The 22,173-nt window shown below is 46.8% G+C and overlaps 1 protein-coding gene across 1 annotated transcript in view; it reads right to left on the bottom strand.

Annotated features, from left to right (window-relative positions):
* Positions 1-22,173, bottom strand: part of MVB12B (multivesicular body subunit 12B) — a 199,162-nt gene that overhangs the window by 103,643 nt on the left and 73,346 nt on the right. The window contains exons 4-7 of the mRNA XM_024762198.1: positions 19,204-19,311; positions 14,314-14,410; positions 5,736-5,865; positions 2,975-3,097 (exon numbers count right to left, since the gene is read on the bottom strand). Coding sequence (XP_024617966.1) covers positions 2,975-3,097; positions 5,736-5,865; positions 14,314-14,410; positions 19,204-19,311 — 458 coding nt within the window. The remainder of the gene's footprint in view (positions 1-2,974; positions 3,098-5,735; positions 5,866-14,313; positions 14,411-19,203; positions 19,312-22,173) is intronic.

Here is a 22,173-nt window from a genome sequence, read left to right as displayed (position 1 = left end):
TTGTGGTTTAATAGTACAGGAGAAAGAAGCAGCAAAAACAAACTTGCTATTTTATGATATGATATCACCTATGTAAAAAGTACACAGAAAAATGACTTGAAGGAAATATAGCCAAAGGTTATGAGCCTTTGCTTACTGGAGATGGTATTTGTTTTTTTCATTATTTTCTATACTCTGTCAGTTTTCTACAAGCTTGTATTCCTCTCATAATCAGAAAAACCTGAGGAGTCTTCAGGGACTCAGGAGCTGTCTGCGGGTGGGAGTGGAGAGGCTGCAGCCCAGGGTCTGAGGCTGTTGGAGAAGCATTTGTTGCAAAACTGAATATATGCCTGCACCTGGGCTGAGCTCTGGGAAATAAAAGGCACTAGACACAGTCCCTGCCTTTAAGGAGTTTACAACATGAGTGAAGGTATAATGGCTGAGAAGCGCTCTGAGGGGAGAGCCTGGCACAGGCACAGGGCACTCAGGGAAGGCCTCCTGGGAGAGGTGGCATTTGCGCTGACATCTGAGGTTGGGGATGGGAGACACACATGATGCACAGGTGTCCACATGAGCAAAGGCACAGAAGCACAAAACAGGAAGGGGAAAAGAGGCTATTGGTTCAAAGTTTGAGGCGTGGGGACAAGAGAGAGAAGACTAATCCTGGGATCCAGACCTGGAGGCCTCCATCCTACAGGCCCACTGCAGGCCCCCAGCGGAGACAAAAGCCTCATCCACAGCTCACCACCAGAGAGAAAGCTGTTAGTTTCCTCTGCTGGACAGATAGCAGGGATCTGAAGCCTCACGGAATAACATACTCATCATTTCATAAATCTTCAGTGAAAATTTGAAAAATCAGCATTTCTTTTTTTTTTCTTCTTCTTTTTTTTTTTTTTTGCGGTACACGGGCCTCTTACTGCTGTGGCCTCTCCCGTTGCGGAGCACAGGCTCCAGAAGCACAGGCTCAGCGGCCATGGCTCACGGGCCCAGCCGCTCCGCGGCATGTGGGATCTTCCCGGACCGGGGCACGAACCTGTGTCCCTTGCACCGGCAGGTGGACTCTCAACCACTGCGCCACCAGGGAAGCCTAGCATTTCATTTCTTATCAAAGGTGCACAATAGGAGAACAATACGAAAACTGAAGAACATAAAAAAACCCTGATGAATTAGGGGGCTCATGTAGGTGTACAGGCCATCTGTAAATTACTGCATAGTGAGAGAGGAGAGCTTGGGACAGACAAGTGGTTTTTACTGAGAAGCATTAATGTAACATTCAATTACCCTACTGCATACTGGCTGACTTAACTCAGTCAAATTAGAATACATTTTATATTGACTATTTTGACATTTGCTTTATTTGGCAAGTAAAACAAAACTGATCCAATTTCCCTGAAGCCATTGAAAACCATAAACTGTACAACAAGAGGTTATAAAATACATAAGCCTCACAAGGCTTGTTCCCACGCACTATCTCCAGGTCTGTGTGGCTATCTGTGGCCTGTGTTCTCGGGTCCCCTGGCTTCAGTTCCTAGAGCCCGTGCGCCCACGCTGACCGGCTAGCTTCTGGGGAGATCGCTCTTCCTGCCTTAAGTGGACAATCAGAGCTCTTCCTTTATCTCACAGCAAGTTAAAACCTGCCCTGAGGTGGTGCCTATTTCTAGGCCCTTCCAGATCATATAATGTCAACAGGAAGCAGCTGGAACCTCTCCAAGACGACGGGCCTGAGCTGACCCTGAGCACACGTGACAGGAACCGCAGCCTCAACGGTGCTCTGGGCAGTGAGAAAGGAACTCCAAAGTGCTACCGAGCTGTGCGAGCCTTATACTCCTAAACCAAAGACGCGCAACCCTGGGAAGCTCATCAGTTAGTCATATCTCTTCACACCAAAGTGAAACTGAAAACTGTCAATACTCCTCAATGTCAATACCCCTGCGATGGCAGGGGTAGAAATGATTAAGTACCGCTCTTGGTTTGTGAAACTGTCGAGAGTGAAAAAGGCCAGACTGTCTTCTGGAGGACACCCCGAAGGACAGGCCCCGAGCTGCCAGCTCACGACTGTGCGTTTGTCCGAGGCAGCGGGAAGCCCAGCAGAGGAACAGGGCGCAGGAGACCGCCTGTACCACCCTCTCCCCTGACTCTCGGGGGCAGGGTGTGGACCGTGGGGCGTGGGGAGGGGGAAGCACCCAGTAATGGTTTTGTCCTGTTCCTGGCCGATTTTGTGCACCTCGAACTGCCCACGTGGAAGCTCTGAGATCCATCCTCATTTATGTTACGTCCAGCTCCAAATGGCACCACCTCACAACTTCGTACTGGTTTTATTTACTTTTGTAATTCTTTTCTCAAGCTTAGTCTATCATTTGTTCCCTGTCCTCAAATAATTTACGCTAATGATGCAGAGGTTTTTGAAGGTGTTGACACCACTACTGCCTCTGCTCCAACGGAAATCAGGTGCAGAGACCAGTCTGCTCACCCAAGTTTCTTTGTGGAAACAACTATTTAAAACTAACAGCCCCTGAAAAACTTCTCACTATTCTCTCCTACCCAAAGTACCTATCTCTTAGTCTGTAGCTCTTTGGGAACAGGAACGATATGGAAATGAACAAAATTACCTACCAACCCTCCTGTAGTTGAAAGAGTTGCTGGCCAAGGCAGAGAAGGAATTCCACCTTTTACGGCCAGCACTCCCAGCAGCGTGGCTACAAGTCATGTGTCTGTGTGCGACTATGAGCTCTTTAGTATAACAAGCCCATTTGAAGTTGCATATTCTGCTATTTTAGAAGCCTGCAGAACAGGTGCAAGACAGAATGGCTTTTACGTTCATGTAATGCAAAGATTTCTAACTGATTTTGTAAAACCTCCTCTAAAGGTATATCGCTTCTGCAATGTTTCTGCAGATACCAAGTGGAGGGGTTCTAAGACGTTACGCAGTGGGACCCAAGACCACATGACTCTGTGACATGCATAACAGAACAAGATGCCACTGACAGGGCCTCACCTGGGAAGGTTGGGGGCTGGGGTGGAAGCAGCTGATGACTGGGAAGGCGTCGTGGGTTGAGATGAGTCATGATTTCTTGGTACTCTGCCCATTCGATACCAGATCCCCATGCTGTTCAACTCCCTTTAGGAGAAAAGAGAAATCTTCACGGCACCGTTTAACATAAAATTACCTAAGCTACAAAGCAAACCAACTCATTTAAGAGAATCACAGCCTCAGACGCCAGGGAATCAATTCTTGCCCATGAAGGTGGGTTACATCACCTCCCTTTGTGCTCTGGGCATCACAGTTCAAAGCCTAACGTGATGGCAACTGTCCCAACTCAGCAGGCCCGTCTGATGTGGCCATCTTCTTCCCCCACCCCTGGGCCTGCCTTCCTACTATATGCTATCAACATTTTCCTTGGTTCTCGGTCTGCAAAATTCTTCGTATTCCGCCATTTCATTGTGGGTATTCGTGCGATCATCTGCTTCAAGTTCTTTGTGTGGTTAGGGCGAGACAGATAGGGCACTGGGCTGACACGTGCCTGTCCCCACCTCCAGGGTAAAGCTCCTCACTGCCTGGTGTCACCTAGTGTCAGCCTCATTCTCAGGCTCAGTCTGGGAGACATCTTCACAGAGCCCGAGGCATGTGTCCCATGAACCACCACAACTAAGGGTAGTGACAACAGGGCCCGACGGATGCCACGTCAGGGTTCCTGTTATTTGATCTGCACACACCCCCGCAGCCCGGCCCCATGCCCCACGGTCACAAGTGTTTATGAGACAGGCATACTCGCAGGAACTGCAACAGGATTATTTTAGACACATCAACGTCCAACTGCTCAGCTGCCGCACAGAACTACACGTTGGGATGTAGAGGAAGATCATCCCTCCAAAAACTGAGAACAGATTTGTTCAGAGCATTCTTCTGGTGGCCTCTCAGTACACCGCGGAACTATTCTGAACCACAGCCGTGTCTTATCAGATGGTTGATCCCAATCAGCTGCACTGATTTTGCCACCTCTCGGTATCAGGCCAGTCAGGCCTTGGAGGAGCTGTTCCCAGTCTGACAACCCCAGACCTTTGCAAAGTAACCTGTGCCCATTCTTAAGAAAAAGCGACAGAGCTCTGAACACTGAATTCTCTTTCCTTAAAAATAACACTGGAATTGTCTTCCTCTGAAAAAGAATTTTTGCCCCAAGATGAAACAAAAATATACTTTATTCAGCAATCTTTTCAAAATGATATAAAAAAAGGGATTCTAGTTTTGATTACCAAGACATATATGGTAAGAATCTATTCTTTAGAAGTGTTTAAATTGGTTAAAAATTGAATCTTTTAAAGTAGCATAGTGTGTAATTTTAAAGAACTGAATACACATAGCAACTGAATATACATAATACATGTAGTAATTATTAAACTGTTGGTTTCTACTATTTGTATGTAAATGGCTATTTCTAAGATACCTGAAGTATGGTTATTTTCTTACCTATTTTCTACTTCCATAATCCTGTTTCCATAACGACTTTAAACCATGTTGCAAAACAGGATTTTTGAGTGTGTAGAAAGGGTATGATCATAGAGTCCTTTTTTAAAAAAATTAATTATTAATTTATGGCTGCGTTGGGTCTTTGTTGCTGCGCGCAGGCTTTCTCTAGTTGTAGCGAGCAGGGGCTATTCTTCATTGCTGTGCGCGGGCTTCTCATTGCAGTGGCTTCTCTTGTTGCAGAGCACGGGCTCTAGGCACGCAGGCTTCAGCCGTTGTGGCTCGGAGGCTCTAGAGCGCGGGTTCAGGAGTTGTGGCCACAGGCTTAGTTGCTCTGCGGCATGTGGGATCTTCCTGGACCAGGGCTTGAACCCGTGTCCCCTGCATCGGCAGGCAGATTCTTAACCACTGCACCACCAGGGAAGCCTGAGTCCTTCTTAAGGACCACAAGATCTTGAGACAGAGAATCAGATTCCATAGCTGAAGAGTCCAAACAAGCTATCGTGCACCAAGATGAAAATAACCTCTATTTCTGTGACACCTGCTCCCCACGTGCTTCAAGCAAGCTCTATCTCTCTATCTATCACCCAGTCCGTGAGCAGCCTTCAAGTAGAGGCCGTGGCTTTTCGAGTAAAGAGGAGGGTCTGGGCTCAAATGAGCAAGATCCAGGAGGCCGACCTCAAAAGCCAAGTAGGAGAACGCATCCATGATGTAGGGACCCACAGGGATAAGCAAGAAGATTGCAAAGCCGGCCAGGGAGAGGCACACGGCCAAGAGGCCGAAAACCCTCAACCACACTATCAATTGGAGAGACCCGAATTTCAGCTGACTGAGTATAATGGGTGAACACCTATTATCTTTTGGACATCCAGCATCCCTTCATCCCTCTTCTGACGCTTTACCTTCCCTCCGTATTCGGGGAGCAGCCACCCCTCATTCCCAGTGCCTGAGTTCCAATGGAGCTGACACCACTTTCAGCTCAGACTTGGTCAATCAGAGATTGACATTTTCCTGGTAGCAGCGACGGGCTCAGGGTGCACGTGACCCCAGTGAGATCAATCAAGGCCAAGGCGAATGAATTCTAGAACTTCTGAATACTGGTCAGGAGCATGGTGTCCTAAACCAGCGGCCTCCCAGGTAGGAAGGGCAGCAAGGAGAGCTAAGGCCAGAGGCTGATGAGAGGCAGACGGCTGAGCCCACGGGCCACACAGAAGGTCTCAGGACCCGGTCCCCAGGGGTGCTGTGAGCACCCTCAGCAGACAGCAGAGATGAGACTGGGGTTGCTGAGACTTACCCAATGAACGTGTACTGAGGAGGGGCCTGCTTGGTCCGGCCCATGATCCGAATGTCACAAATGGCAGCTTCGGTTGAGTCCCGTGGGATGAATTTAATGCACAGCCTCTTCTTCCTAAAAGCCACTTCCTCTGAAGGAAAGGACAAGAAAAGGGATGAGTCTTCCAGAGGTGCCCACGTCTCCGTTTTCAACACCATGTCTCCTGTCACGTTCCCTTCCTGGCGGTGGAAGTGACCAGCCATCCAAGTCGCCCGAAAGAAGGGCTGGACGCAGGGCTGCAGTGGACAGGCCCAGTCACCCTCCTCTGCATTCGGGGCCTGACCCCCGACAACCCCTGCCAAGAAGGGGCCCAAAGGGCACACACACCTCTGCAAGGAGCATCCTGGAATAAACCCACGACTACAACCTGCTCGCTGCTCCAGCCATCAGATACAAACACATGGACACCCTGAGTGTCAACACATTTCACTACATGGTCTTTTTTCTTTTTCACTTCTTAAAAAATTTATTTATTTATATTTAAAATTTTTACTTTTTGGCCATGCCACACGGCACGTGGGATCTTAGTTCCCCGAACCAGGGATCTAACCCGCGCCCCCTGCAGTTGGAAGCGTGGAGTCTCAACCGCTGGACCACCAGGGAAGCCCTTTTTCACTTTTTATTACAGAAATTTTCAAACATTCCCCCAAACAGAGAGAACAGTAAGATGAATCCACATGTTCCCATCATCTGGTTTTAACACTGTCAACGATGGGCGACCTGGTTTCATCTCCTTCCCCCACCCCCTCCAGGTTTGCTGGAGATTTAGAATGACTCCCCAACACCATGTCATGTCACCCACCAAAATCTCAGTAGGTAACCACGGCAGGCTTTTTTTTTTTTAATTATTATTATTTTTTACCATGACTGTTATCATTCCTAACAAAATGAACAATGATTCCTTAATATCATCCAAGAGTCTACACTCAAGTTTTCTCCATTATCTCAGAAGTGTCATTTAACTGTTGGTTTGTCTGGACCAAGACCCACACACTGTCTGTGCACTGCATTTGGTTGTCAGGCCTCTTTTGTTCTGTGGCAACCTCTCCACTTTCGCTTTATCTTCAGGGCACTGACAGGATGGAGAACTCAGGTCACCCCCTGTACTTCCTGTAAACCGGCAGAGTGAGAGGCTCGATTCGATCCCGATCAGGCAGGAGCACTTCACAGGTGACGCAACGTACGTCCGACGGTGCCACACGTGCGGCCTGGGGCTCAGCTGGGCCACCCTCGGCAGGTCCCGCTGCTGTTGGTACCTCAGTTATAAAGTCCCCAGCAACCATGCTCACGAGGTTTTCTCATCCCCTGATGACTGTTCCCTAGATTCATAATCTCATTAAAGTCGTCAACATGGTGATTTTCTGTCATTCCTTCTGCATTTATTAGCTGGAATTTTTCTATATAAAAAACATCTTATTTTTCAACTACCTGGTCTCCCTGAAACATGCTTTGTTACAGGAAAGGAGAGATAAATATGTGATTCTTCTATTTATCAAGTCTTAGAGTGATGAGCTGGTACCCCAGCAACTGCCGAAGGTGAACAACCACCCACGTGTTTTTTGTTCGTTCATTTGTGGTTTTTAAACATGACTTTCAATCAACTGCAGCCATTCAGTACATGAGTCGGATAGATCTGGGGTGAAATTCCAACTCCACCATTATCCAGAACCATAATCTTAGGCAAGTGACTTAATTTATCGGTAAAAGGGAGTTAATGAAACCTGAGGCCATAGGGGCACCGGGTGGATGAAATGTGATGACACGTATGCTCCCCTTAGCCCTGTGCCTGGCACACAGTAAGTGCTCAGTAAAGAACAGCCATGGGGGGCTTCCCTGGTGGCGCAGTGGTTGGGGGTTCGCCTGCCGATGCAGGGGACACGGGTTCGTGTCCCGGTCCGGGAAGATCCCACATGCCGCGGAGCGGCTGGGCCCGGGAGCCATGGCCGCTGAGCCTGCGCGGCCAGAGCCTGTGCTCTGCAGCGGGAGAGGCCACAACAGTGAGAGGCCTGCGTACCGCAAAAAAAAAAAAAAACCCGGGGGGCTTCCCTGGTGGCGCAGTGGTTGGGGGTTCGCCTGCCGATGCAGGGGACACGGGTTCGTGTCCCGGTCCGGGAAGATCCCACATGCCGCGGAGCGGCTGGGCCCGGGAGCCATGGCCGCTGAGCCTGCGCGGCCAGAGCCTGTGCTCTGCAGCGGGAGAGGCCACAACAGTGAGAGGCCCCCGCCCCACGATGAAGAGTGGCCCCCACTTGCCACAACTAGAGAAAGCCCTCGCACAGAAATGAAGGCCCAACACAGCAAAAATAAATAAATTAATTAATAAACTCCTACCCCCAACATCTTCTTTAAACAAAAAAAAGAACAGCCATGGATGTTCTTACCGTTATTTTTTTATTTTTATTTTTTGCGGCATGTGGGGCTCTCACTGTTGTGGCCTCTCCCGCTGCAGAGCACAGGCTCTGGACGCGCAGGCTCAGCGGCCATGGCTCACGGGCCCAGCCGCTCCGCGGCATGTGGGATCTTCCCGGACCGGGGCACGAACCCGCGTCCCCTGCATCGGCAGGCGGAATCTCAACCACTGCACCACCAAGGAAGCCCCTCACCGTATTATTGTAAGTAAGTCTCTGGCATACAATTTGTGTCAGTGTTTGGCATTGATTTTCAAGACCTTTCAGTTCCGTGGCAGGAAATAAGCACATTTAAATCAGGGAGCGGGATAAAGAGGGAAGTGCAGTCCTGCTGCTGGTCTTGATTTTTACCAAAGGGGAGATTAGAATCAGGTGCTGATATTTTGGGGGAACCAGATGGAAACTCAGAAACTTTGTGGGTTCTTTTCCTAGTGAGGAAACTGAGGGCTAGACCAGATCTACCAGCTATGAGTAATAATACTGGATACTGAATCCACACCCCAAATATCATATCCAAGAAGGCAGGGGTGGTAACTGGGGGTAAACTGTCCACAGCAACCCTGCAGCTTCAAAAACTATGAGCTCATAAGATCAGGCCTTTGAAAGTGTGAAGGAGGAGAGACCTTTCCTCAAAGTAAACTACGATGCAGGTCTTTTATGTACTTGCTCTGCCAGCTGCTCTTTGCTCCATTCTTCCATCTACAGCAAACTCGGGGTAAGAGATGGAGCCACTAATTACACATGCTTACACAGGCCTGACTTTAAGCAAACATACAGAGTCCACAGAAATGTGTTCAGTCACGCTAATGAACACAGAGAAAGGACACAGCACTTTACTAAAACAAACAGTCTTCCAGTTTTTTAAGTGCTATAGAGATTGCAACAAACCGTATTTTAAATTAATTACAGGAGTCTCATCTTTCTGGCTGATTTTATAAAATCAGGACCCTAAATGCTCTCAAACATCACAGAGCTGACCACAGGTTTATCTGGTCAGCTTGAGCTCACCTGTCCCTGGGTAAAGGCTCCAGGAATGACCGCATGACCTTAAAGGAACAGGCGACCCTAAACTCACCCTTCCTTGTGTGATAAGACACTTGTTGGAGGTGCCAGGACCCGATCTCAGAATGTCCATGGGGCAGTAACCAGTGCACCTCCAGTCATGGTGGGGCGACTTCCCAGAATCACTGGGGCCCCACGGAAGCTAGACCAGGACTCAGCCCTGGGCCTCCTCGCTCAACTGGTTCAACAAATTGAGAGGAAAATGCAGAATGAAAACTCCCTTGGCTCTATAGTATATCAATATACAGACATTTTAAGCCACTTAGTTGTCAAAAACGAATGACAATGCAAATTTTAAAACTAAGAAAAACACAGGGGAAAAGTAGGAAATTAATACAAAAAGTCTACAAGGCAATTTTAGCTCTTAAAGAGACCATTCATATAAGAACAAGCAAAAGCAGTAAGCAAACACGTGAAAATATTCAGTTTTGCTAATAAATAATAAGTGAAAATTAAACAAAATTAGAGAGTAAAACTAAATAAAAAATGTAAAACCTATGCTGGCAGGCCGGTGGAAGACAGGTACAAGCCGCAATCGTTAGTGGCAACGTGAACTGGTATTCCTGCCGGAAAACAGGCACAAGCCGCGATCATTAGTGGCAACGTGAACTGGTATTTCCTGGAAGTTAATTTCGCAGCAGAGGATAATAAAGCTTATCTTTACTGAGCCCATCCTCTGATCAAGGCACTGTGTATGGCAGGTACCTTAGGTGATTCAAAGATGAATTAAACATGGATTTTGCCCTCGAAGAAAGTAAGTAGCAAAACATGAAGAAAACAGGTAAATATCCCCCCCATTTGAGGCAACTGAGGCCCGGGAGGCTGAAGTCATTTGCCCAGGGTCCCTCATTTGTAAGTGGCAGAGGCAGACTCAATATTAGGCGAGTCTGACTCCAGAGCCCAAGTTCTTCCCATGATGCCTGGTGCAGTCTATCCTAACAGAGGTAAAGATGGGAACTCGGAAGCAGAATCGAGCACTCCCTTTGGCTTCCCACCACTGTTACTGGCATTTGCTTACTCTCCTCCCTCCCTTCAACACAGGTGTGCTGTGCCAGGCAGGTGAAAAGCAGTAAAGAAGGCAGATGGGGACCCTGACTTCCGACTGATTATAGCCACCCGCTAGACTGAGCTCCTTGTGGGTTCTTTTCCTAGGCTCATCTTTATATCCCAAAGCCTGCAGTGCCTACAGTAGACACACATCCATTGTGGCTGACTGTGGAGAGGAGAGAGAGCTTACTTCAGACTCACATCTAGGGATCAGAGGCTGTTTCGCGCAGTCTGGAGCTCATCCTTGAAAGACATGGGGTGTGGATATTCAGAGTGAGGGAAGGGGCCTTCAGGCCAGGAAAACAACAATGCAAATACGTGGAGTCCGAAAAGAAAGGAGCATGAAGACGGCACAGTAAGTGGCTCGGTCTGGGTAAAGCATGGGGTGCTTGAAGGTAAGAAGTACATTGCAGAGCAGGGGTCCCGAACTCCCGGGCCACGGACCGGTACCGGTCCTCAGCCTGTTAGGAACCGGGCCGCACAGCAGGAGGTGAGCGGCGGGCAAGTGAAGCTCCATCTGCCACTGCCCATCGCTGGCAGTGCCGCCTGAACCATCCTCCCCTCCCCCCGACAAAAACTGTCCTCCACGAAACCGGTCCCTGGTGCCAAAAAGCTTGGGGACCTCTGCTGTAGAGGAAGGTCGGGAGCAGGCCGTTGAGGACACATGACCCAGCAGCCTCAAGTCCTTGTAAACGCATCACAAGGAAATCATTCAAAATCTATACATATTCAAACTGATCTACAGATTCAACACCATTCCTATCAAAATCCCAGCTGGCTTCTCTGCAGAAACTGACTAATGTTAGAAGTCACATGGAAATTTGAGGGACCCAGAATAGCCAAAATCATCCTGACAAAGAAGAACAAAGTCGGAGGACTCATACCACTTGGTTTCAACACCTGCTACAAAGCTCCAGTAACCAAGACTGTGTGGTTCTGGCGTAAGGAAAGACATATATAGATCAATGGAAGAGAACTCGGAGACCAGAAACAAACCTTCGTGCTTACAGTCAATTGGTATTCAACAAGGATGCTGAGACAATTCAACGGGGGAAAGAACAGTCTTTTCAACAAATGGTGCTGGAACAACTGGATACTCACATGCAAAAGAATACATTTGTTTAAATCAACTATACTTCAATAAAAAATTTAAAAAAAAAAGAACAAATCTGAACCCCTATCTTGCACCATTCACAAACTTTAACTCAAAATGCATCAAAGACATAAATGAAAGAGCTGAAACTATAAAACTCTTAGAAGAAAACACAGGCATAAATCTTGGTGACCTTGGATTTGGCAATGGTTTCTTGGGTATGATTCCAACAGCATGAGCAACAAAGGAAAAAAAAATAGATAAATGGAACTCCACCAAAATAAAAAACTTTTGTGTGTCAAAGGACAGCATCAAGAAAACGGAATAACTGTACATCAACTATACCTCAATTTAAAAAAAGAAAAAAAAGTGAAATGAAAACCCACAGAATGGGAGAAAATTTTTGCAAATCATATAACTGATAAAGGACATATCAAGAATATATTAAAACATTTCTACAACTCAATCGTAAAAAGAAAACCCAATTTTAGGTGGGCAAAGAATTAGAATAGCCATTTCTCCAGAGAAAATTACAAATGGCTAATACGCATATAAAAAAATGTTCAACATCATTAGCCATTAAGGGAAACACAAATCAAAACCACAGAGAGACCACTGCATACCAACTAAGATGGTGAGAATTAAAAAGAATGACAATAACAAGTGTTGAAGATGTGGAGAAACTGGAACCCTCAAACACTGCTGGCTGGAATGTAAAAGGGTATAGCTCCCTTGAGAAACAGTTTGGCAGTGTCACAAAAAGTTAAGTATGGAGTTACCATATGACCTAGCAATTCCACACTTAGGTATATACCCAAGCGCAATGAAAACATATGGCCACACAAAAGTTTGTGCATCCGTGTTCAAAGCAGCATTATTCATAATAACCCTAAGTGGAACAACCCAAATAGCCATCAGTTGAATGGATAAGCAAAATGGTATATCCATATAATAGAATATTGCTTGGCAATAAAGAAAGGAATGAAGTGCTGACATGCTACAACATGAACCTACCTTGACAACATTATGTTATGTGAAAGAAGCCAGACACAAAAAGACTACAGATTATACAACTTCATTTATATGAAATGTTCAGAATAGGCAAATCTATATGGAAAGTAGATTAGTGGTTGCCTAGGGCTGGCAGCGGGGTAGGGAGGAGAGGACTAGGGAGAAATGGGAGAGTGACTGCTAACGGGTACGGTTTCTTTTGGGGTGATGAAATGTTCTAAAATTGATTGTGGTAAGGGTTGCACAGCTCTGCGAATATACTAAAAACCACTGGATTGTAACTTTAAATGGGTTAATTGTATGGTATGTGAATTATACCTCAAGAAAGCTGTTATCCCCAAACTCCAATACATAAATATATAAGATCTATTGGTAAAAGGTGCTTAGGGACTTCCCTGGTGGTGCAGTGGATAAGGCTACGCGTTCCCAATGCAGGGGGCCCGGGTTCGATCCCTGGTCAGGGAACTAGATCCCACATGCATTCCGCAACTAAGACCCGGCACAAACAGATAAATAAATAAATAAAATTAAAAAAAAAAAAAAATTAAAAAAAAAAAAAAATTAAAAAAAAAAAAAAATTAAAAAAAAAAAAAAAAAGGTGCTTAAACACATGCTTTTACAGAGCGGCACTATGGTTAAAAGTGTGGGGAGTCACGCTTGTGTGTGTAATCTAGTTATTCCCCCACTTCTAGATGTGCAACCTTGGATAAGCTCTTTAATCCCTAAGTAGTCACTGTGCCTCATTTTTCTCATATGTGAAATGGGTATAATAATACCCATCTGCAAATAGGGGTCTTACTGAAGATTAAATGAGATCAGGTATGTAGAGCATTTAGCATACGGTAAAGACATACTAAATACCAACTATCACAATTATTCGCTAATACACGTCAGTAACAAACAAAAGCAGCCCATGTCCAAAAGTGAGGAGACTATTAAGAAGAGGAGGCTACACAATGGAATTCACTTGTTCCATTAAAATAACAGCTATGCGGGGATCCGTGTAAATATGGAAAGTCTGGTCCATAAGAAATGTTTGCAAGAAAACAGCAAAAAAAAAAAAAAAAGTAGGTCCAAAATGGGGCTAACTGTGGAAAAATAAAGTATGTGTGACAAAAAGTGAAATGCAGAGTTTCATAAATGGATCATGTGTCATAAAGAAAGGATTCTCTGTATTTGTTTTTTATTTACTGCATCACTGTTGTGGATATCCTAACTGGTCATAAATAATTTAAAATAATTTAAATTATTTAAAATAATTTAAATAAATAATTTAAAATAATTTAAAATAAAACAAGTTATAGCACATCAAAATGAGGAGGCTCAACTACCCAGAGGTTTCCAGCTCTATTTAATAACTGGCGTGCACGATAAGAACCTCGAAGTGCCCCAGGATCCTGAGGAAGCTTCCGACGTGTCAGCCACTCACTTCCACTCTGTGCTGCTCAGGGATCAGAGTCTTCCCTCAATTTCGAATCCTGAGGACTCTAAGTTGCAGTCTTTCTGGTTCTGACTTTTCTTTGTGCTCCAAGAGCCCCAAATGGGGCTATTACTGCACTTGTGTTCCCTGCATGCTTTTGGTTTTTTCCTTTTGCTTCTGGGTCTCATGCCAAGCTTGGCTTCAGCAGCACCGGAGAACGGGCTAAGGACAAACTATAACCGGTTTCACGGTCCCCTTCCTGAGTGAGCCGATTCAGCAGGGAGTGCCGTTCTGCTCATTTACATGCCGCTACCCAGAACACTGAAAACTCCTTGGAGAACCAAGTCAGGCATATGTCAAAAGCAGCAGGGTTTATTTGGGGCACGCAGTAAGGCCTCCTAAAATGTTTCCGAAGAAAAATGCACATAAAAATGTCTAAAAATATACCTGAAGGAAGAAAATTCTCATCGTGACAAGAAGTAGTAAGGGGTGACTCACGTGTGTCTACCGTCTCCTGAATTGGGATGAAGCCGACAGGCAGAGTGTCCTTGATGTCGATGAGCTTCATGTCCACTAACACGTTCCCTAAGTGGCTCTTGGGAAGAAAGAAAAGAGATATAGATGATTAATCTGAACACGCCTGTAGTGGGTTTGCCATTTTGGCTTCAAAATGCATATTTAACACAAGACTCGTGCAGCTTCACGACAGCAGGTTAATTACAGTAGGTGTCATTTAATGTTCCCCAGCAGTTACACAGGGACTCTGGTGGCCCCCGGCGAGGAGTTTCATCTGCAGAACCTCAAAGCCACTCACTCAGATGTGGCCTTGGTTAGCAAGATGAGCCCTGAGCATCAGCTCTTGGGGTAGCAGGTTTAGAAAGAGCACATTCCTGGGGTGGTCGCTGCACAGGGAGAGCTACATCTCAGCCTAACAGAGAACCAATCACACTCCTACGTGATCACCAGTCTGCATATTGACACACATTTCGGTGGCTAGACACATTCTGTAAAACCCCACGAATCATAAACTAAGACACAGTGAAAAGCCCTGCTGCCTAATATTACACATCTAAAATGACATGCACAAGGGCCTCTTAGAGCTTCTACTTAGTGGTAGTGCACGGGGTCCACAGTGCACAGTTTCCGCAACCAGTGCAAAAATATCTTCGAAGACAGCATGCCATCCTGTAATTGCAAGAGAGAATTCTCTGCCAACACAACGGCACTCGCAGCCCACATTTCAAGTTGGAAACAAGCTCTGAAGCGATCTACCCTACAACTGAGATATGTAGGCCCACCTCGGAGATTTCGTTAAATTCTTCAGTTAAAGAAAGAATGATGCCTTCTGATCCCAAATCTCTCCTGTCAGGATACTAGCAATGCACTTGGAATGCTCACCTTCCAGGAGCACCTCATCCCCACAAGCCTCCATGAGCACACTCTCAGTATACCTGTTCTGCGCTCCCGGACGACCCCACCACCTTGCCCTGCACAGCAACTCCTCAGGCGTCCTGCTCAGAGAAGGGCGTGCCCCTCTGTCTCTGTGCCGCACCCCATCCTGCGCAGTGCCAACAACATCCCTGAAAGCCAATCAGGGAATTCCTATCATCTGAACTCTACACTATGTCCTCTCTCGGCACTCGTAATTTTCCTTCATATCAATTTATGATGACGTATTTGTGAGGTTTTTATTTAATATCTGCTTCCCCACTAGAGTTTGAGAGCCATCAGGACCAAAACTATCTCTGCTACTACTATATATCCAAGCCTAGCATAGATCTGGGCACACAGTAGGTACTCAGTAATTATCTGCTGAATAAATTAATGTTTTTTGGTACATTTTTAACTGGGTGGGCCACTCAGAACCAGAAATCAAATTGGATTTGCTTGGATGATGAATCTAAACAATATCAATAGCTATATTAAAAGTATATTTAATAAATGTATTATAAACCAAAAGTACACAAATGAAATAAATTCTTGATATTTAGCCATGAAGGTCAAAATGTCAAGTGTAAACTATGACCAGTGTTTTTTCGGCACTGTGGTCACAAAACCGTTTCTCTAGAAATACGGTATTTGCCGAGGATTTAATATTATTACATTTCAGGTAGCTGGGTCCCAGGAAAACAATGCACAGATCAGCGCACAAGTGGCAAGCGGAACCCTCACTGATGCGGAATAAATCTCTGACTGTGGAGGAAGGGTTTGAACCATTAACCCAACTCGCAAGCATCAGCTGCTTTCAGAATCACCTGATCTAATCTATCATAACTTTTCTTTCATGGCAGTTGCTTTTCCATGTCATCGCTGTTTTCTGCATTGAGAAATTAACAACTGGGTATGTTTTCCTGCCCCATAGATGGATGGGTGTTCATCAATATCCTTCTCAAACGTCTTCTACTTGACAAGTTGGGTTTTACAGAAGTCAACTGCAAACCACTTAGCGACCTCACACTCCACACTCTACAAATGCCCCTGATCATAAAACCAGAACATCAGTGGTGCAGCCATGAAAAAAAGCATGAAAAAACCCCTCCTGTGCATACGGAATGGGAGCCTGCCCTGTCAGAGCTTCCCGCAGCCCAAGTGTGGTCCCTCCGTGCAGGGGCTGCCACTGCACCGGGTTTAATACAGAAATTCTGCGACACCATTAATTTTGCTTGTTCCTCTCCCCTCCCCCATCCCGTGCTCTCTTTCATTTCCTCCTCATAAATATGAAGAACGTATTCCCAATCCTTGTTGAGCAAATGATTCATGCCAAAAGCCCAATACGCACTGACTCAGGGTATTTATATTGTCTCTGGTAGCCAGTATTTGCTAGTATACTGTAATTATTTTTGACAACCTTGCATTTAAGGTAGCCACAGATAACCAACTTAATATTCAAATGTTCATAAATTCTTCTGTTTAATATCCTCCCTCCCTAATCTATGTACATTATTATTACAGGTAATGCAGAAAGTACAGGGCATGAAAAGTGCAATTAATCTCAATCCTTCCCCAGGAAGCAATGTCACTCCAAAGCCAGGTTTCTGTATTAATAGCATTATTGGGGGAAAGGAATTTAGGTTCCAAAGGAGTCTCTGCAAACTCCTACACAGCGAATCTCAAGTCACCTAATTAAGAATCTGTCCAGTCTTGAGATTCCACATCCCTCCTTTGCAGTTGTAAAAAACTGTCATGCAAAGTCTTGGCTCTGACAGCAGGGCCGGGACAGACCGGCTGTAACATTAAAATATGCCTTATTCCTGCTCTAATCCTGGGCTGGCAAGTGGGCCCCTGCCACCCCTTCAGCTGTATCCCTCTGGATCTCACTATAGGACCCATTCTTTCTTCTTCTGAAAATAAAATGCACCTAATTTCCTTACTGCCTCAAAAGAGGGGCAGAGGATTCTCCCAATGCCCTTGTCCTCATCTTGCATCCCCTCATCACACCCACCTCCCCACGTCTGCCCAGCCCTCATGGAGCAAGACACGCATAGTAGGCACTCAAGGAACATCTCCTGAACGTTCGACAAATGTTGACTAAATCGGTGTATTTTCTATCATCCACTTACCCATGACGCCTAAAATTAACAAGCCCCAGTGACTTCTCTCTATCATTTTGAGACCTGTCATTGTCCCCACTCCAAGGGATCAGGGGCTCTTCTGGCCTAGAGTACCGACACCCCACGGCCTTCAAGGAAATGCAACAAAAACAGAAATCAAAAATGACCAACGAGATCATAGCTATCCTTTGCGGCTACGGTCTCCTCTTCAGTAGGAGAGGCTGAGTGGAGACCAGGAGTGAACACATGAAACCACCAGGCAGAGTGAGGGTGTGAACAAGATGCTCAACCCTCAGGAGTTGTTCCTCACAGCCCTGAGCGGCAGTGAACACACGGACCTTCTGCAGAAAGGGTAGCCAGTGGGCAGAAAAGAGGTGACAAAAGCTAAGAATACGACTAGTTTCAAAAAAGGTTTAGGTAAGCTCCAGGGACAAAGGGGACAAGAGAGAACTGTATGTGGATGTCGACGCAGGAGGAAAGGATGGGGCCAAGGGGGCACTACCCCTAAGATCACGAGCCCCATGCCTGGAAGGGTAACCCGGCCTTCAGACCTGTTCCTGGGGTCTCCTCGGCTGCACCGTGACATGAGGGACCTGCTCAGACCCACCGCAGGCTCACCTGCCAGGACTTTCCCCTACTCCACCAGAAACTCTGTTCTTTACAGCAAGCATGTATTACTCTCATCATTAGTGGGAAAAAATTAAAGCAATGAGTTCTCCCTGAGTCTGTTAGGAATCATTTTCCTAACAAAGACTTACCAACAAACAACAGGAATGGCTGGTGGAAGAGGGTGCGGGCCAGAGAACTGTGTGACTGTCCACAGCCAGCAAATGCTGCAGGGACGCACGAGGACCGTGATAGGACCACGGGGCTGTGGGGTTTGTGATGGAGAAAGACCGTTGCCTTTCCCCTTCCATGCTTCTGAATGGGGATGTTTGAACCTGATTTTTTCTTTATAAATCATGAACATGTATTACTGTTATAATAAAATTTATAAAAATATTTCCCACCCATTTTTTTTTTTTTTTTTTTTTAGCGTTCAGGCCCAAAATAAAATGCCACCTTAAATGAAAATCTGACTGCTCCCTACTTGGAGTTAGGGAAGACAGGTGGCCTTGGACAAGCATGAAAACTCCCTGATGTTGGAAAGGAGCTAGTACTTCAAGAGCCTGTCTGAGGACAGAAGTGGCATATGTGCAGAGTGCCCAGGACAGGTCTCACACAGGGTGGACACTCACGAAAGCCACTTCTCTTTTTTCTAAGCCACCCATTAGAATACTTTGTTGGAAGAGCTTTAGTAGATGTCTTTAAAATTTCCTAATTTATGGGCTTAAGTATTAAACAACACAGTAAAAGAAATCTGCCTGTGTGGTGGCTACCTACCTGCAGAAACGATGAAATGTCATATGGCAGAGAGACTCGGGGAGAAAGTTAACAGGGCCATGTCTGGGGGAGGGGTGACCGCGTGGCATCCTTCTAGCTATGCTCCCATCTGCTGGTCAGCTTTAAATCCAGCTCCCCTGGAAGACACTTACCTCCGTACTACCCTGTGACTTGTTACTTGCAGGAAAGGCAGGCAGACAAGAGCTGTGAGGGAAATCTCCTAGTCTCCTTTGGAGAACACGTTTTAATGGAATTCACTGTACACTTGGGTATGTGGTTAATACTGTTAATAAATGAAACACAGCACAGGCTGCTGACTCTATCCCGTTCACTAAAACCACAGCTAAATTAACATAGTGATGGAAATAAACCACAGCCAAAAAACGAGGAGATTTCAAACAGGAATGTAAATGACTTGTGCTCACTTAGCAAACAGAAAACCACTAAGACTTACATTTTCTTTGGAAAATGATCTTGTGAAACACAGGTATCTGGTAACCTTGGATTTAAATAAGCCGTCTTTCCAGAGGTCAGCATCCACACCATCTGCTGTCTGTGCAACCTACACCAAAGAGATGGAGAAAAGGACGGCAGGTGAGGCAGGATGCAGCCGAGGGCGTGTGTGAGCAGCTTCTTCGTACCTGCACCAATTAACTCCAGCCTGGACTCGTGCGGCATCTCATTAGTCCATTTCATGAGGCCCTGGGAAGAGATTTTCCAAGAGGGGTAAAGGGAGAGTGTGAAAAATAACAACTTCTAAAAATACTGTCCCTGGGGAAGCCATTGATTAAAGACACCCTGACAAAAGTGGTTCTAATGAGAAAAGAGCAAATTTTGTTGTCATGGACCAAGAAGGGATTGGAGAAGTCAGCAAATTAAGTTGCTCATTACCACTTACTCCGGGGATAGTACAGGGTGCAGAAAAAAGTCCAATGGGGCGTGAAATGCCACCTGAAAGGGGCACCGCCTGCCGTGAGCCTGGCACAGCCTCCTGCTCCGTCTGGGACCCGGGCCGGCCAGGGGCTGCCGTCACTGGGACTCTGCTGGGTGCTGGGGGGGCGGGGAGCTGGGAGATGCACTGGCTTCTCGGCACAAGCTCTGTGAGTGGCAGTCAAGGTCGGAAACTGTAGCATGATAGGAAAATTAAAAAAGACTCAGCTGCTTGTTTATAGTCTAAAGAGCCATCTTCTTGTATTCAGCTGCAAACATTTTCCTCTAAGCAGCATTCAAGGATGAAGCAGGCCTTGATTTGAGTCTTACAGGACCTGTGCAGGGGACTGCGGGGCTGGGGCTAGTGGGAAGCGTTCACAAGGACACGGGAGAGGAGACGGAGGCCGGCCCAGATGCGCTCTCCCCATTCTCTCCAAGATACTCATTAACGGACCATCAGGGCCTGGGCTGCTTCCTCCCTCAGCGGCCTAACAGGTCAGAGTATTAATCAACCTCCCACACTCTAGCTGGACCCCAATGGGGGACCCCCCAGAAGACTGGTAACAGTGCCCTTTCGGGGGTAAGCTCTGCAGCCGCCACCCCTGCCCCTGCCAGGGCACTCTGGGCATCTCCCTGCTCGTCCTTCTGAGGCTTAGACTTTGGGAACCCGTCCTCGATCTGACAAGCTCCAGGCCGTTCTCACAAACTGCTGAAAGCACCTCCATTCTTTACACAAAATGGCCCTGATGCAGCCCCATCCCGTGTCCACACTGCACAGGAGGCCCACGACCTCGGACTGTCACATGCGCAGGGCAGGGGGGTGGGGGTGGCTCCACTGGGATGGTCCCCAGAGCCCCGACGGCCACGCTCTCTGAGGGGCCTCTGGAAAGCCCAAAGGCCAACTGGCAAAAGAAAAATGCCTTCTTTCAAACCCAACGATCATAAGTTAGCAAGTGCAACAAAGGGAAAAGAAAGGTCCTTATTCTAAATACGCAGATATGTTTGACCTGAAATCTGAAGGAGGAGTGGTATGGGGACAATCTCAGGGAACGTCTGCTCCAAGTACGTCACCCTCACAGAAGGAAACACGACGGAACAGGATCAGGCCCTGTCCGCATCTCCCCCCGAAACGGTCATACATAAAGTTTCTCGGAAAACATGAAATTGGAAGCAGTGGCCCCAACTTCCCACTCCCAAGGATCCCTTTTGCTTTGTTTTCTCCCATGGGTTCCATGTTTGAAAGATTTTTGTTTCCCAAACTGTACTTTTATTGTATTTCCTCAGTTCTAAGATGTAGTCATTTGGGAATTACCCATGGATTTAAAGAACACTCCTTCAGGAAAAAAGAAATATCGTATCAAAATGCACAAACCTATTTTAAGATGCATCCTAATTTCAGAACCATTAAAATGTGAAAAGATGCTACAGGAACAAAGAGATAGATAAGGGGATGCTACAGGAACAAAGAGATAAGGGGACCTATGTGGTTTCTCTATAATAAATGCATTACTTTCGATAAATTTTTAAAAATAGACCGCAGAACACTCAAAGGCTGTGGGACCACAGGCTGGGACTCAGAGGGAAGAGAGCTGTGTCCAACCTTCCACGGAAAAGGCAGGCGGTTCAGAAGGGCTTTCCAGGCTACTGGAAATTCCACTGAGGGGCGTGATGCACCCTAAATCAAGGCTATTGTTTCCAGGGTTTGAAAATGATGATTCCCTCCTCTCACCCACTGCTAGAATTTTCCCTTTTCTGAATGAGAAGACACTTTGGTAGTAAAGAGGCCGGCGCAGGACTGCCAAGGGAGAAAGCAGGCAGTGGACCTGCTCCCTCCTCAGAGGCCCCCTTCTCTCCTTCTCATCGTGGCAGTTACAGTCCTCCAATCCGCTCCTGAGAAACATTCGACACAGACATCCAAAGGCCCAGCTTTGCCCTGAGGCCACGACTCCTTTGCAATGAAGTGAAAATGTGTATCGCCCTCCAACCCCAGCCAAGGGGAGGTGTGGAGGGAGGTGAGGGTGAGAGAGAGAAGAGGGAGAGAAAGACAGGGGGCAGGGGAGTGTGTATGTGTGTGTGTGCGTGCGTGTGTGTATCTGGACAGAGCGCAGCTGCCTGCAGCCTGGGGCCCGCAGGCCGGATCCACACTGGCTGCTGGCTCCACTGCTAAGCAGGAAGTGGGAAGGCCTGCGCCTGGCTCCCAGCCGGACTAGGGAAGTGGCCCTGGTGTAACAGCCTGGGCCTTCGCAGCCCTGCCCTCCGTGGAGCGATAAGAAGTACCCAAAGCTTCTTTACAACCCAGGCACGTAAAGGTGCTGTCTAACCTAAACTCTTCCCATCCCAAGTTAGATGAGCTACAAGGTAAATGTGGCAGGTGGCTACATGGGCGCGCCTGCAGAATTTCACGTCTAAACTCTGCCCTTGTGAGCTCAGTCCTGAGTCCCAGGATGGGAGGCTGCAGGGGGAGGAGGAAGAAGTGCTCTAGGCACAGCAGACC

This window comes from Neophocaena asiaeorientalis, unplaced genomic scaffold, assembly GCF_003031525.2.
Source record: "Neophocaena asiaeorientalis asiaeorientalis breed wild unplaced genomic scaffold, Neophocaena_asiaeorientalis_V1.1 scaffold78, whole genome shotgun sequence".
Lineage (NCBI taxonomy): Eukaryota > Metazoa > Chordata > Mammalia > Artiodactyla > Phocoenidae > Neophocaena > Neophocaena asiaeorientalis.
Note: the sequence above shows the minus strand (reverse complement) of the source record. Positions and strands in the feature narration are given on the sequence as shown.